At 42.8% G+C, this 18,016-nt stretch overlaps 1 protein-coding gene across 2 annotated transcripts in view; it reads right to left on the bottom strand.

Annotated features, from left to right (window-relative positions):
* The window catches only part of GXYLT1 (glucoside xylosyltransferase 1), a 75,904-nt gene that overhangs the window by 46,118 nt on the left and 11,770 nt on the right, over nt 1–18,016 (bottom strand). The window contains exon 2 of one of the 2 annotated variants that reach the window (XM_084632828.1): nt 8,282–8,374. The exons of the other annotated variant lie outside the window; for it this stretch is intronic. Within the exon in view, the coding sequence (XP_084488954.1) occupies nt 8,282–8,374 (93 nt within the window). The remainder of the gene's footprint in view (nt 1–8,281; nt 8,375–18,016) is intronic. 2 annotated transcript variants of the gene reach the window in all.

Here is an 18,016-nt window from a genome sequence, read left to right as displayed (position 1 = left end):
ATAACTACTTGTAGCTGTTACTGAAATTACATACATGTTAAAATAGCATTAGAAATATATTTTAGATGCATAAATCCAATTGTTTTAATGAAGTTTGTCAGCAATAAATAGAGGAAAACACAAAGAATCTGTCTACCGTATTATCCATTCTCACCAATCCTCCAAAAATGAGAGCTACATTTCAAAATGAAAAATAATATGATCTTTAGTACATAATCTTTAATCCAATGTATGCCATTAAGACATGTATTTAATTAAAGACAGTTATGCACAAAGCTGTCTTCAAGTTATCAAAAGCTGTTTTGCAAATATGTTAACTTTTTACAATCAGGCAAAAACACATTAATATGTACAGTTCCAAGTCCTATAAAATGAAATAAAATTTTACTCATAATAAAAAAAGAATTAAAAGAAACTGGTGAACTTCTATCCTTTAAAACAACTGATCACTACCCTGTCCTACTCCACTTTAATCATGCTTTTTGCTTAATTAAAGTGGTGATAAAATCTTCTAAATCCTAAAATGTTCACCAATAAAACTTTAAAGTTAAACAAACTTAATAACTGGGTGTGGACCATGCTTTTCTCTCAACAAGAGGGAGTTCTTATGATAAGATTCAAGGGGTGATAACATCCAGCAACTCTGGAATGAAGCTGGATGAAATATTTCAGAGGAAACTTTTCCCTGAAATCTGCAGATTTGGAGAGAGAAACGTTTCCATGAATGTCTGTCAATTTTCAAATTGCTTTAGCTGAAAAAAGAAAGCATTTCCAAAATATCTAACTGAACCATTTTGACATTATCAAAACAAACATTGCTTTCAAGCTACATTCAAAAGGGGATTTAGGCACTATTCACAGAACCAGTGGTGCCATTCCCTTTACCCACTCTTTTATACCCAATATCCAGGGCACTTACCTGGAATGTGAGAGACCCAGATGTGAATCCCTGATCTAGTTCAGGGACTTGAACTCAGGTCTCCCCTCTCCCAGGTGAGTGACTGACCTAACCACCAGGTATATTCTGGTGTGGGTCTCTTTTATCCTCTCCTGTTGAAACTGTATCACTTTGTATCAAATACTTGAATGTCACTGGTCCAGAAAGTAAGAACAACACTAGTCCCTTGATGGATAAAGGTTCATATGGATGGTTTGGGCTGTCATTTAGCAAGTTCTGTACCACAGACACTCTACTCGTCTGCTAGAGAACCACAATGACCTGCATGGACAGAGCAAAGAAAGTAGTACATTATATATAGGGGTGTTCGGATGTTATGTTAATTGAATACATATGTTCTTTCCATAAGTCTGTTCATCCATGTCAAGTACCCCACAACACTTTGCAAAGATGAAGTCAGCTTTGGCATTTGAATATAGGAAATATGTCTACGCCAAGATGCATGAATAAGAATGTACCAAATACAATGTTGACCAATATATGCTGAGCTATTGTATACGTCAATATGTATTATTCACACCACAGATATATTAATATTCATTAGACATGTAGTATTGATGTAATATATTGTGTGTGTATATATATATATATATATATATATATATATATATATTTCTAGAAGTTACATGGCCTGAATTGGCCTATGTCTTTCTAGAATTCTGGTCACCTATGCTAAGTGAGCTTTGGCATTAGAAAATAAGAAACTTATCGAACCAAAAATATATTAATGTTTTGCCCGGATACAAGTTGGAGGAGTACTTTCATGGACCAGTACCTGCAACAATTAGGGAGTACTTTCATGGTTCAACAACACTTGGAATGTAGTTTTAAAACAAGATAGAGAAAATACAGGGAGATATGAAGGAGAACGCGGGCACAAACTAGTGGGTTAAATTTAAAACTTTAACATATGAGGCTTTTAGCCTGTAAACAACCACAATATGAACAACCCACAATATGAGCGAGGATGTATCTTTGAAGCACACCTTCTGAGTACGGTGAATACACAGAGAGAAGAATTGCTTCCCAGAAGGAGGATATGTACGTCTCCTCTTTGTATTGTACTGTTTTGTCTTTAGGCAATACGTTTGGTTAAACATAGTTAACTGGCCTCAAACATTCTTAATAATTAACACAAGGGTTGTCAAGCAATTGGCTACACTTTTAATCAACAGATGTGAAACAATATTTTTAGAACACAAATCCAAAATTGTAATGTTCCTCAACTTCCTACCCTCTCCCACAAGAGAACATAGTCTCGTATAATGCCTTTGCACTATACAGATCTAAGTGGCAACAAATCAGGAATCTGACTAGTATAGAAGTTTTACATGTTTGCAGAATATTTATGGTTCAGAGATGGAGAGTGTCTCTGTGGTTATAAGTTTTGATGTTCAATTAATCAAGTACACAAAAGTTTCACTATTATAAATGTTTTCTAATAAAGAAAACTGGATTAGCCCAGTGCCCATGTAAATGAACTTGACACAGCTACAAAACTTGGATCCAGCCACACTGGGTCACATGTTTTGGGACTATCCCAAAACATAATCCATTTGACTAAAAGTAGATTGGAGGATTAATAGGATTAAAAATTACTTCCCAGACCTGCATTTTGGGATATATCCCATCATCCTGGAAACTCTCCAACTCCCAGAAAGCTTGGTTCTCTATAATTGCTTACAACCAAACAACTTGCTTAGATGAAAGAGCACATTGCCCCCAGGGATGGAAGCTTGTCACAGCAACTCACCTAATCTAGCAGCTAAAGAACAGGTAATGTTTCAGAGATGACACCACAGACAAATTTGAAAAGATTTAATCTAACTTTTTAGAAACCTTTCATTAATTCCTACCAAACAGAAGAGATGTTCTCTCCTTTTCCCTTCCTACCCCCACTTTGTCTCCTTTCCCTCCTCCCTCTCATTCCCTTATCTTTCGATCTCAGGTCTAATTTTCTCCCCTGATTTGGGGCAGAAATTTTCGGTCAAATATAAATAAAAACCTGTGTCCAGTCTTAAGACACTTCAAGACAGCAGGCTTTGGGGAGAAATGTGTTGTGTTGCTCTAGAATGAGCTCTATGATATAGACATTACGTTAACAAGATTTGAATAAAGTCCTATCCAGCCCTCTGTGGCCAAGAATGATTGCTGTGACATTGGGTCTTAACAAAGGAGGTCCTCTGTTGAAGGGAAGAGGCAGATAGTAAGAGACACTCTAAGCTTGCTGACTGACAACTGCTGGGAGGGTTTTCAAAGCTTACAAGTGTTGGAATTAAAACCAGAAAAAAAATTACTCACCCTGTGAGGTAACAGATTCTTCGAGATGGTGTCCCTGAGGGTGCTTCACTGTGCCTTTGATCAGAGAATTTCAGCAGCAGTGCTTGTCCGGGTCACTGCATGCACTCTCCCGGTCTCAGACCCCCCCTTCAGTTCCTTCACCACCACCAAGTCCATAGATTAAACTCCGAAATAGAGGGGGGAAAGGGTGGGTAATAGAGCACCCACAGGACACCATCTTGAAGACCTTCAGTTACTGCACAGGGTGAGTAACCTTCTCTTCAAGGAGTGTCTCTGTGGGTGCTCCATTTCAGGTGACTGTCGAGCAGTGCCCCTCGGTGGATGGAAGGGGCTTCAGAGTTGCATTGGTAACTGATAGTATAAACACAACAAGGAGTCTGGTGGCACCTTAAAACTAACAGATTTATTTGGGCATAAGCTTTCGTGGGTAAAACTCCACTTCTTCAGATGAACCCTGATACTTGATGATAGTATAGTAAGTTCTACCAGTGCATCCGATCTTGAGCTCTGATCTATCGTACAGTGTTTTGTAAACATGTATGTGGATGCCCAGGTGACCACTTCACATAGGTTCATGATAGGATATAGTTGAGAAAAACTACTGAGGTTGATAATGACCTGGTAGAGTGGGTTCTGATGCATCCAGAAATCCATTTGGACAGTCTCTGCTTGGAAATGGTGGAACCTTTAGATCATTCTGAAGTTGAAATAAAAAGTCTCTGACTTTCCGAAGGTCTTGGTTATCTCAAGGTAAAACGCTAGTGTGTGTCTGATGTCCAGGGGGTGTAATATTGAGTCCTGTTTGCTCCCATGAGGTTTAGAGAAGATGGATTGGTTGGTTCAAGTGAAAAGAGGAGGGTACTTTAGGTAAAAATTCAGGGTGAAATCTTAAGGTGACCTTATCTTTGAAAAAGATGGTATGTGGTGGGTGCGCCATGAGGGCTCCTAACTCTCCCACTCATCAGGTGGACGTGATAGCCACTAAGAATGCGACTGACAAATGTGTTAGACAGCATGTTGCTAATAGTTTGAGTGGGGCCCAGGTAAGGCAGTCGTAGTACCAAGTTCAAGTCCCAAGGTGGGGTAGGTACTTGTATTTCAGGGTAAAGGTTTCTGATACCCCTAAGAAAGTGTTTGGTGGTAGGATTGACAAATATCGATATCCTGTCCACCTTGTGGTGAAAAGCAGTAATAGTGGTAAGGTGTACTCTAAGCAAGCTAAGGAATAGGCTGGAGTTCTTTAGTTCTAGAACGTATTCTCAAATCATTGGTAAAGGGGAGGTAACAGGTCGGGCTCATTTGTTTTGGCATTAGATGGCAAATCTCTTCCATTTATGCAGGTAAGTATTCCGTGTGGTTGTCCTCCTATTGTTTACTAATATGTCTTTTACCTATGCAGAGCAGGTCAGTTTGTCAGGCTGGAACCATGTAGAAGCCACGTTCTCAGGTGAATTCTCTCCAGGTTTGGATGGTAAACCTGCCCAGCATTTTGCAAGAGAAGATTCAGCAAGAGTGTACAGTGCACATACCACCATCCTCAATAGGTACGATTTCCAAGTTTGTCTGGGCGACGTGAGCGCTATAAGGATGACTCTGATCTTGTCTCTTATTTTGTATACTACCCTCAATGGCAAGGGGATTGGTGGAAACACATACAGCAGAAGCGTATCCCATTTGAAAAGAAAGGCATCACCCAAGGAATGGGAACCCAACTCTGCTCCTGAGCAGAATTGCAGGCATTTGCAGTTATGGGAGCCTGCGAAGAAGTCTATGGATGGGTGACATCAATGTTTGAATATGCTCTGCACAACTGTGTTGTTTAGCTCTCTCTTCTGGTCCTGCCAGAATTCCCTGCTCAATGTATCCGCTGTGGTGTTTTGACATACTGGGAGATATGAAGCTGACATTTTGACACTGTGTCAGATACACCAGTTCCATAGTTTCATGACTTCGGTGCATAGGGTGTGTGACCTTTCCCCTCGCTTTCAGTTTATATAAATCATGCAGGCAATGTTGTCCGTCATTACCCATATAGTCTTGTTCCCGATCAATGGCAGGAAGTGCAAGCACGCACTGCAAAATACACACAGTTCCAGGAGATTTATGTGTAACAGCGTCTTGGTAGGAGACCACCAGCTCTGAATTGTTTAGTGTTGTATATGGGCTCCCCAGCCTATCAAGGGGCATTGGTTGTGAGAATCACTGAAGGTGGAGTCTGTGTGAAAGGGACTCCCACGCACACATTGTTGGGCTGCGTTCACCAGTATGGCGAGTCTTTGTCTTTGTGCAGCATTACGAGGCACTTGTTTAGGCTGTGTTTGTGTGGTATGTAGACTGTTCTTAGCCAGTCCTGAAGGAAGCATACATGAAGATGCTCGTGTCATACCCTAGAGTTCCCTGTAAGGTGCGCGGCCACGCAGCAGCCTATTTAGTGTTGCACAGGTGCTCAGGGAACCCGCCGGAGGACGCCCCAGCCCCAACCTAGCCAACCCAGCCCCAACCTGCCACAGCCAGGGCAGCCTGGCCCCGGCCGGGGTGGCCCGGCCCCTTTGCAGGGAGGCCCTCCCTGAACCCAACCCTGTCTGGACCTGCGGGGGCCAGGGTAGGGGCGCCTATCCCGTAGCTCCAGCCCCGGAGCTGCCACGGCGGGGAGAGGTGCCTCTCCCCACAAGCCCAGGTGCTGCTGGGGGGAGTTCTCACGCCCACCGTAGCCCCCATCTCCACCCCAAACCCGTCATCGGCAGCTCCACCCGAGCCCACACCCCCAGCTGGCGCCGTCCCCAACTCCAACCCTCTGCTCCAGCCCTGAGCCCCCCACCCCCAGCCAGAGCTCTCACACCCCTGCAGCCCAACCCTCTGCCCCAGCCCTGAGCCCCCTCCCACACTCCAAACCCCTCGGCCCCACCCCCACCACATTAATTTTGTTATGTGCACCGATATGAAGGTGATGTGTCACACATCACCTCCATATTGGTGCACATAAAAAAGTTCATTCCACACACGGGTGGGAAAAATTAGGAGGGAACACTGGTCGTACCATGAATGTGGTTGCTGTCATCTGGCCTAATAGTTGGACACAGATCCATGCAGATACCTGTGGGCTGTTCAGTATGGTGGAAATCCAATTGACTATAGTGAGGAATCCTGTCAGTGGTAATGATGCTTCGGCCTCTAGAGCATCGATATCCACCCCAATGAAGTCCAGTTTCCGCATGGGTATCAATGTTGATTTTTGTACGCTGAGTTGTAGTCCCAGCTGCAAAAAAAGGATGATTGTCATGTTGATAGTGTCTATGGCATCTACCCGGGTGGGTGCTTCTAACAGGCAATTGTCTACATAGGGAAAAATTGTCACTCCCTATTTGCGGAGGTGTGCCACCACTGCACGAACACTTTGGAAAACACCTGAGGGGCTGTCGAAAGGCCAAAGAGCAGAACCATGTATTAATAATGTTCTGTCCCCAGAATAAACATGAGGAACCTCCTGTGAACAGAATGTATGGTTCCATGAAAAAAGGCATCTTGGAGGTCAAGGGCCAAAAACCAGTCCCACTGTTCCAGCACTGGTATTATTGTTGCTAATGTGACCATCCTGAACTGTTGGACCCTTGTGAAGTTGTTGAGTTTTCTGAGGTATAAAATAGGACTTCATCCTCTGTTCTTCTTCTTCTGAGTTAAGAAGGAGTGGGAGTAAAAACCCTTCCCTTTGTGCTGTGATAGTACCTGTTCCACAGTGCCCAGATGTAGGAGGTGGTTTACTTCTTTCCGTAGAAGGTGTTTGTGAGAGGGGTCCCTGAAGAGGGATGGATAAATGAATGGTATCATATAGCCTGAATGCATTATTTCCAGTACCCAGTTGTCTGTGGTGATGGATTGCCATGCTGGTTAGAAAGGGGTCCTCAGAGATAGTCAGATATACTGCACAAAGATATCTTTAAAGAGGACCTGATCAGATTTTAACAGAAGTAACTTGCCGTATTAGATGTACACTGAAAAGCACTGTGTTGCTTGGGGACCGCGTCTTTGTCAAGTAGTTCTGAAGCATGCCAGACGTGTAATGTTACTTCTCAGAATGAACTATTTGCATCATTTGAAAACAAATTTACATTACAGCTGTAATGTGTGTAAACTACTCATTAAAGATGAAACTTTGAGGTCATGCCAACACTTCAACGTACTGTACAACTATTGTTTCAGGTTACTTATGGCATGCTGTAAAGTAGTAAGCTCAGAATTGTTTGGCTAGTGCTCTCAGCTAGTCATGAGATCCTAGGGAAAAAAAGTTAATTAGAACTCCTGGTTTCAAATAATAAATCTGATCACTGGAAATGAGTAATTGAAAAAATGTGTACTTGTTCTCTCTCTACTGAATTAATCTGCAGGTTTACAGCTCACTGCAACAAATCTTATCAGTTTGTTAAAAATGGTGACCCACAAATAGTTTTTCATTATGTTAGGCTAGAAGAATGGCTAGAAGAAAAAGATAATGTTGAATATCAGCATTTGATAGACATGCCTGGTCTGTTACATATGAGTAAATAGAGATTTTACTCAATTTAATAAAATCACTAGAAATGATGTCAGTGTTGTAATGATGCTCATTTTGTAATATCATAACACCCTGTTAAATAGAGAGCTAATGACTATATTCCTACATGTCTTTTGAAACAAAAGCTCACTGTTTTAACAATTATTCTTTTGTTTTTGATATTTACATGGCAAGGATTTGTAAGCCTGTTAATAATTCCTAAATAAGTAGTAATAAAAAGAAAACAAATACAATAAAGAAAATTAGTTAAATATTCTTTGGATTTCTTCTTGATATTTAATTTCTCAGGATAACTGATAACGCACAAAGTGTCATTAAGGGGCATACAAGTCCAGTTTATGAAGACAGTTGCACTATGAGCACAAGAAAATACATCTGAAGTAATTTTTAAAGTGTGCTTAATTTGCCAGTTTGTTATATAACCAACGATACTAGCTGCCAGTAATAAGTTTCTATTTAATATTAGAGCCTACCTAAAAGCAGCTTCCCAAAAGCAGTTCATTCCACAAACATCAGAGGGCAGCATCCAATAGGAATTCCAGTAAGATATAGACAAATTCTTACACCTAACAGGATAAGACAGAAATAACAATCCTATAAGAAAGTTACTGGTTTTACATCAAAATGAAATTGATTATTTTCAGCTCAAACATCAGAACTGTTATTCCATGGCATAGCAATTCCACAGAGAACACTAGTTTATATTGTGTCAAGTCTTAGATAATAAACCAGATACCTACTAGCCCAAACACTAAACATACTAGCTAGAGCAGTGGTCCCCAAGCTTTTTACCTTGTGCCCCTCTTATCTCTGTCCGCGCCCCTCCACTGCTCCCCAGTACAGGGGATGCAGACAGGGGTAAGGGGGCTAATGCTGGGGCTACAGTTGGGGGCAGCCAGGATCCTGAGTGCGGGGCCAGGAGCGGAGCCCTGGGCGTGGGTTTGCAGCCGGGATGCCAGGCACAGGCCAACAGCCAAACACCGGCTGCAGCTGGGACCCCTGGTGGGGGGACTGGCAACTGGGGCTGTGGCCAGGAGTGGAACAGGGTGGGACTCCCTCCCTGCCCCCCATGACGGCTGTCCCAGGCCCAGCTGTGCCCCCCCCCCCGAATATTCCTCGGTGATCCCCAGGGGGCACACCCCATGCATGCGGGCCCCATAGAGGTACAGCTATAAGAGTATTGGGCACCATCAGCAATGTCCAAGAGCAGTTCTATTATGAGAAGCCCAGTCCCCCACTCTTGCTCTCCCTTTCCCCCACCCCACCATTACCTCCAGATGCCAGGAAGGGAGAGGAGGCTAGGCTTTTTACCAGGCTTCTGCCCTAGACTCTTCTTGGGCTCCCTTTGGATATCAGCCTGGCGTTAATAGGCATCATACTTTTGAAATGCTTCACCTCTAAAGGCTGGCAAGGAGGAGCTTTCTATCCTCTCCACATGCACATACTTCTTACTCTTGTGAGGAGGGAGGATTTCTGTGACTGTATATGTCCTCTCCACATGCACATACTATTTACTGGATTTTTCTCCCTGGTGACTATTTCCAGTGCTTGATTCTACTGTTCCTCGGTTCTTTTTAAAGCTATAGAAGCATGAAATTGACATTTTCATTGCTGCCCACAGAGTTTTCAGTAACAGCAGTGAAAATGACCAGTCTAATTTCATTCTGCTTACCAAAGCTGTGAGCAGCAGAATTGTTTGCTATGGGTAAGTCAGGAATACAATACATAGATTTAGACGTAGTTTTTGCAACCCCAAGAACCAGATTTTTTTTTTTAAATGAAAACTTAAAAGTTGCAGAAATTGATGGCGTAGGTCCCCTCAATGGTCCAGAGCAAGCTTTTAATTTGCCATGGGCAAGTGGCAAACCACTATCTACATTACAGGGATATTTTTATTAGAATCAGAGGGTACCTTGTAAATACTGGATCTCTTGTGACACAAGGAGCAAGGTGAACTTCCATTTAAGTATTCTTAGGAATTTTCTTTTTCTAAGGCCTTGTCTAGTCTAGAAAAATAAATGGTTTCTATACAAAAAAACCTGTTCGCTAAACTAACAGGCTTCAAAGCCCTAGTGTAGATGGGGGCCACTAGTATTTCACCATAGCATATGCTAGCCCTTCAACCTGTTAAAAAAATAAGTGTTTTTTCCTCTAGACAGCCTAAATCAGTCCTAAATTAGAATAGCTTTTTAAATGTAATCTTTTTTAAATGACATTGTCTATTTAAATGTCATTCCCATCCACCCAAAACCTTCATTTAATATTGGAATCTAACAAGTCTACACAAAGTTATTTTCATGGACGATGGTAAGATATGACATGGCAGAACCTTATTTCTTTGTAGTCACGTTTACAGTGCTGTGCAGTGTCATCAGAACCATCCTTGGCAAGTTTTTCCTCCTTCATATTAATGACATGCGCAATAATTTCCTTACCTCTACTAGATTAAGAACTGAAATAGCAGTTGCTATTGCTACTATTGCTGCCCTACCCACTTTTACACAGTAGTAGTCAAGTAATGATTAGGGAAAGCTTTTTAAATGCATGTTCAAAGGCCTACGTGAGCAAACCAACCTCAAAACACTTAAACACTTCACTTAAACACACATTTAAAAATGATAAATTTGAGGATTCTAAAGTGCATATATCCTCTGAAGTGACCTCCTTTCCCCATTTTCCAGAGCCACAACTAGGATGGGGCAAGATGGGCAGCTGCCTAGGACACAGAGCTGGCAGGGGCACAAAAATGGGGCAGTGCAGGCTTGGGCCCAACAGCATCAGGTCTCCCTCCTCATTCCTCACAGGATTGGACTCAACACCATTGGCTGGAGTCCAAGGGCATAGTCTGGGGTGAGGTGTGGTTTTGTACCTCCCCCCAAATAGAGACCCGGGCCGGGAGCGGATGGCATGACACTGCTTCTCCCGGAAACAGTACCTCTGCAGCTGCATGCCATCTCCTGAATCCTAGTGCCTTCTACATGTGCTGGGCCCTCTATTTGGCCACCATCCTGTTTTCTGTACAACGATGCGTGCCCATAGTGGGAGGAGGCAGGGAAGGGGGGCAGTGTTTAAGCCTAGAGGTTGCAACATTCTCATAGCCTTGCTTTTTGGAGCTGGCAGGAAAGAGTCCACCCTTCCAGCAGCCGCCGGTTCCCAGTTCCTGGGCTGGGCACTGGCCTCAGATGGCTGAGTTCAGAGATCAGGCTGTGTCATTGTGAGCCCAGCAGCCCTGAGGCTGGGGCAGGGGCTGGGCAGCAAAGGAGAACAAGGTGCGGTTCCGCTCTACGCACAGGGAGTAGGGGAGAGTGACCCGGCTGCAATGGCAGGTTGCTGGATGGCAACCAGGGTGTGACCAGGCTGCTGAGAGGCAGGTGCCCAAGGGGCATGAGTACTGCAGGAAAAACCTCACGGAGCATCTAATAGCATCCACACTCCATGGGCAGGGGCTGGCTCCAGGAGGTGTCACAAGTCCACACCAAGCTCCTTCATGGCAGAGGCAAGAGCGTGTCAGGGACACAGCTTGGAGCTGTGCTGCCCACCCTGCCTGGGGTGTGCCTAGCCATGCAGAAGAGCACAGAGAACTACGGGCCCAAGCGACTCCCACCAGCTACTCATCTGCTGGCTCCTGGCAGGAAGCAACGGTTTTCTAACTTGGGGGGTGCATCCCACTAGGGAGGCACACCCTACAGTTTAAAAACTTCTGTGCTAAGTGGGAGGTAGAAATCTGGGGACATGACACCATGGCCCCCCCACACATGTTGCCTCTAAAGGGTACGAGTATGATTGCTTACCCCAGGCGCTAAAATGCATATCCACCTCCCCTTCTCATATATGCCAAAAGAAATTGCAACAAAACTGTAAATCTCACAAGAGATATAGGAAGGCCCATTCATCCAATGTTCCTGACAGAATTATTTCAAAGTTTATTCAATTGACATACCATATCAAATGTGTGTAACCATGACAACCAAAAATGAGGCTAATGTAAGCATGAGCTCTCAAGTCTGAAGGACAGCAAAATCTTTTTTTAAACACACATGTACCTACTATAATGAGTGTACCAAATTGGCAGACATGCATTAACTAGAAAAAGGAAATTGATAAGAAATAATCTTGTGTCATATCAAAAGGATGTCAAATCACCACCACAGGGAAGTTGCTGAAAGTAAAAAAATTGGAGGCAGACAGTGTTTGGACAAAATTAAATAGTCCTATATTTTTGCTTTTTTATGTAAACCATTGCCTAAAGCTTGCAGATATGCCAAGAGGAGACCAGACCAGTATATTCAACCCGTACTTACACTAAGACTTTTGAATAGGCATTTTAAAAGCTTTTTCTGTACTGCAATGAAGAAGTACTTATTTTACACATTTCTTCCACTGATGCTCTGTGCCGTGACCATCAAAACCTTCATGGAATTGGCGTTAGTTCCCTGAAGTGATGAATCATTTGTCTTGAAAGACAAGAACATTTCTTACACCTCTGACTCCAGCAATCTTTTTGTCTTTGAACCTTGGGTGAAACACAAAGAGGACAGAATATTTCCAGTATGGTTCAGTGCTCATGTAAATCCAATATTCAGTTTCTTCCAGGATACTGCTTCACTGTCTAAAATGCTTGTGCAGATAGATACAGTTTGTTATAAAAAGGCACTTTGTAAGACGGTATGCTTCAAAAGCTAAGATTCCCCCCTTGAGGCACCAGCAATACAGTACTGCAGAAAATAGAGTATCTTTGATTTTGAGTCCTTTCTGAAGATTAAAGCAACACCACAGAATCTATATAATTTAATTCAACCAGTTTGTCAGATGGCTCGAGGTAGAACTGGGTCTCAGTATAATAGGTTCTTCCTTAATCAGGAAAGACAGTGGTGCCATCAAAATCTCTATACTATTGGAATAGCTGTGCTTCTTCACTCAACGTAGAGTATTATACATATATTATTATCTTCATCTTCTCAACAAGCGACATTTGTGGATAGGCTGCTGAAAACAACATGATAGTGCATCCATATGATCTCCTCATTTGCCAAAAGAAAAGTGAGTCTACTAGGTGATGTCTCCATTTACTTATCAGATGGTTAAATATTAGGGCTGTCAATTAATCTCCGTTAACACAAGCAATTAACACAAAACAAATTAACATTTCTTTTTTTTAAACAAGCATTAATTGCACACCTCTCTTTTGACCCACTTTATTTACTAGTATTTCATCGCTTGGTGGACATTGATACAGTTCTACTGTGTTCTCATGATCTGGGGTGATTAAATATCAGAAAAAGTTAATGGAGCAATGTAGTAAAAGTTCAGGTCTTTTAAAGGGGAAGTTTAATTTTTAAAAAAAACTTTTGGATGGTTCTCTGGATAAAAAAGACTTATCTGTAGTTATTTTTTGCAATGCTGAGTTCCAACACCATTGAAGTACTTCAAGTCTGCAGTACCACCTACACACTAAACATGCTTTAATTGCCAGTTTTTATGCTACAGAAAACCCACCGACAGCAAATGAACAACAGAGTATGCTTAAAGAGTTTCAGAATCACTACAAGCCCATGGATCAAATAAAGTACAACAGCTTAACCAATGCTATTGCAAAGTGGATAGCTATGGACTGCAGCCCACTCAACATTGTAAACGACAGGGGGCTAAGAGATGTTATTCAAATTGCATCTTCCAATCAGTCAGTCATATACTTTGCCCTCCAGAGGAATACATGACCTATATCACAACAAGACTACTATAAAGTTGGAGTTTCTGAAAAATGCACTAGCTGTTGCTTTGACTGGTGATCACTGGACATCCTTGACCAATTACAGCTATCTCGGCGTTGACTGATTACTGCATGGACACTGCAGTCATTTGCTTTAAACAGTAATACATACTGAAGAGACATTATGCTGAAGCATGTGCAAAGTGTTTCTTGGATATTACAAAAGAGTGAAATATTCAAATAAAGGTAACACTTAGCCCTGACAGTGCACATAATATGATAGCAGCAGACAGCCTTTTGAACACAAAGCATGCATCGCTCACAGTCTGCAGCAATCCATTACAGTGGTGCTCAGTGATGGTGGTTTTGAAAATGTGCTTGCAAAATACAGAAAAGTTGAGGGCCATTTCAAACAGTGCAGCTAACAGTACAGAGCTAGGAATACCACAAGCTGCAAATGGACAGAAACAAGGTATTTCAACCAGATGGAACTCCACATTGGGTATGGTTCAGCTCCTGCTTTGCAACAAAGTCGCTATCACAGCCACCTTAGCTCTTCAAAAGCACAATCTATCAGTGCCAACAAGGATTTTGAAAAACTGACAAAAGATAGAAACACTACGGGAGCCCTGAAGATTTGTAACTGAACTCCTTGGGGGAGAATAATGTCTCCCACTCCATGGTTTTACTTGCATTCTGCCATATATGTCACGTTGTGGCAGTCTCGGATGACGACCCAGCATGTGTTATTCGATTTAAGAATACTTTCATTGCAGATCTGACAACACACAAAGAAGGTACCAATATGAGGTACCAATTTGTAAAGACAGCTACAGCACTCAACCCAAGGTTTAAGAATCTGAAGTGCCTTCCAAAATCTTAAAAGAGCATCACCCCGATGTGGAAACTACAGTACACGACCCACCAAAAAACAACCAAAACAAAAGCCACATCTTCTGTTGGTGACATCTGACTCAGAGGCTGAAAATGAATGTGCATTGGTCCACGCTGCTTTGCATCATTATCGAACAGAACTCATCATCAACAGGGAAGCATGTCCTCTGGAATGGTGGCCGAAGCATGAAGGGGCATATGAATGTTTAGCATATCTGGTATGTAAATACCTTGCAACACCGGCTACAACAGTGCCACACGAATGCCTGTTCTCACTTTCAGGTGACATTGTAAGTAAAAAGCAGGCAGCACTATCTCCCATAAATGTAAACAAACTTGTTTGTCTTAGTGATTGGCTGAACAAGTAGGACCAAGGGGACTTGTAGGCTCTGAAGTTTTACGTTGTTTTATTTTGAGTGCAGTTATGCAAAAAAAATTCTACATTTTTAAGTTGCACTTTCACAATAAAGAGATTGCACTACAGTACTTGTATGAGGTGAACAGAAAAATATTTTTTATCTTTCTTACAATGCAAATAGTTAATCAAAAATATAATATAAAGTGAGCACTGTACACTTTCTATTCCATCTTATAATTTAATCAATATCTGAAAATGTAGAAAACACCCAACAATATTTAAATGGTATTCTATTGTTTAACAGTACACTTAAAATGGTGATTAATTGCGACTTTTTAAAACTTTGTGATTAATCACGACTGTTTTAATCATTTGACAGCCCTGTTAAATATATCTCGGCTCAGATTTCACTCCTCTGATGGACAGTCCTGCTGCAAAATCAGGTCACTGCTACACAGAGGCCTTATCTACACTACACAGTTTTGTAGACCCAACTTACACCAACAATCAAAAACCAGTATAATTACATCGCTTGTGCATGTTCACACAACGCTCCTTCTGTCAGAAGAGCACGTACACAGTTGGTGCTCTAGCACTGACAGTGAGAACAGTGCACTGTGGGTAGCTATCCCACTGTGCTACTCACTACTTTCTAAAGCTATAAGTTGTGGGAAGGCAGAGTGGATCGCAGTGCATCATGGGTGCAGGCTCAACTTCCCATGATGCAGTTTTTTCCATCCCATCATTCCATGGGCTTCCAGCTGCATTTCATGACATTTTTCAATGACTCTTGTTTACTGTGAGCCTGTCATCTCTGTCTGAAAGGATGCATCCCACACTGCTCTCTAATGTTGTGGTCACTGTTATGACCATATTGCAGATGGTCATGCAGTATATCATGAACTCCCAATCTGAACAACAATCAGAGTTGCCTGAACTGCTGTATCCCATGGAAAAAAACACCACCAGATTACCTTCAGCATTCACGCAACAGCTGCACACAGTGGAGCATCGCTTTGGGGCTTGGGAAATAAGCACTGAATGGACTGATCACATTGTTATATGCAAGTCTGGGATGACGACCAGTGGCTGCAGAAAGCCACCTTTCTGGAACTGTGCACAGAGCTTCACCCAGGACTGCGGCACAAGTACACCAAAATGAGAGTTACCCTCTCGGGGGAGAAGTGTATGGCAATTGCTGTGCGAAAGCTGTCGACTCCAGACTGCTACTAGTCAGTCACAAATCAGTTTGGAGTCGAGAAAACTTTGGAGCTGCATTAAAGCAAGCGTGCAGAGACATAAATCACATCCGGCTATGAAGTACTGTGACTCTTGACAATGTGCATGAAATAGTGGATGGCTTTACAGCAATGGGATTTCCTAATTGCGGTGGGGAGATAGATGGCACACATCCAAATTTTGTCCCCTGACCATCCTGTGACATCAACAGAAAGGGCTATTTCTCTGTGGTATTGCAGGCACTTGTGGATCACTGTGGGCATTTCATTGACATCAACGTGGGTGGTCCGGGAAGGCGCATGATGCATGCATCTTCAGGAACACTGGCCTGTACAGAAAGCTCCAAGCATGAACTTTCTTTCCAGACCAGAAGATTCCAGTTGAGGATGTTAAAATGTTCATAGTGCCCCTGGGAGACCCAGAGCGCCCCTTACTCCCATGACACATGAAGCCTTACACAGGAAACCTGGACAGCAGCAAGGAGCGCTTCAACAATAGATTGAGCAGGCGCAGAATGACCACAGAATATGCCTTTGGCAGATTAAAAGCACACTGGCGCTTCCTTTATTGCAATTTAGACCTAAATGAGGAAAATATTCGCATGGTCATAGCAGCCTCCTGCATACTCCGTAATATTTATGAGGCTACGGGTAAAAAGTTTCCTCCGTGGTGGAGCGCGGAGGCCAATTGCCTGGTGGCTGATTTTGAGCAGCCAGATGGCAGGGCTACTAGAAGGGCACAACAGGGGCTATTAGACTCAAGGAGACTTTGAGGCAACATTTTGACAATGAGCACCAGTAATGTGTCTTTCTATACAGCATACTGCCATGTTTTAACTTGCCGCCTTGTATGAAAATTGTGATTTGCAGTCAGAAAATGATCATATTGCCACTGAGTATTAATGCCAGCAGCAACCACCACGTGAAGAAGACAAAGATTGCTTATCTTTTCAGAGCGTTTGTTTTTATTAAATACCAATTAAAACCACACACAAAAGGCTTGGTGGGAAGGGAGATAACAGTGCAGGGCAATGTAGGCTCTCATAGCTGTGTGTAAGTCTAGCTTTCATTTTGAAAGCTGTCCGAAGGGGTGGAGTGAACAGGGTACTGGGATGTTCCAAGAAGTTGCAAGGAATGTGCGGGAGGAGTTTGGGGAGGGCATAGAAAGTAGTTCTGTACTGGCTGCAGAGAGGGGTGGGGGAAGCAAGCATGTGTTCTGCCTAGAGCGTTATTTAGGGACTTCAACATCTCTGTTTGCTCCTCCAAAACTTTTATCATCTGCTCCTGGCCCATTACAATTCACTCCTTGCTCTCCTTTCTGAACTGCCTGTCCACATTAATTTTTTCCTTCAAAATCTCTCTCTACTCCTTGTGTTCTTGTTTTTTGGCCTCTGAGAATTGGAGCACGTCTCAGAACATGTCCTCCTTGGGCTCTTCCTTATCTGGCAGAGGCACTCCACCAGTGTGTAAGGGGTTCCCCAGAAGGCAACATCTGCAAAACCATAAGTCACAACAAACAGAAGCATGACTTAGTTCATGCACAGCATCGAATCATTATTGTAAAATACCCCTCTTTTTACACATGAATCAGTTTCTCACTGACCCTTGGTAAGCACACAACTTGGCGAACACCGATGAAGTGAGCTCTAGCTCACAAAAGCTTATGCTCAAATAAATTTGTTAGTCTCTAAGATATCACAAGTACTCCTTTTCTTTTTGGGGATACAGACTAACACTGCTGCTACTCTGAACCCTAAACATTGTGAGTTTGGCCTGGGGTGGGGGCACAAGATGGGGAAAGGTTCTAGGTGGCTTTTTAAGGGGATCACTGCGGGTGACTAGGGACAACATTGTAAATTCTGCCACCATTTTCCACAGGCAGGGGTGTATGTGTGTGTGTCACTGAAGCCAATGCCTCATTCCTGAGGGCAAGGGTGCATCTTCTGCATGCATGCAGCTTCAGACCTGGTCCCCATGCTGCTTGCCTATGTGCCACTTTGGTCCCTGC

The sequence above is a fragment of the Lepidochelys olivacea genome (genome assembly GCF_965140295.1).
Source record: "Lepidochelys olivacea isolate rLepOli2 genome assembly, chromosome: 1".
Taxonomy (NCBI): domain Eukaryota; kingdom Metazoa; phylum Chordata; order Testudines; family Cheloniidae; genus Lepidochelys; species Lepidochelys olivacea.
This window is presented reverse-complemented; position numbering and strand designations above follow the sequence as displayed.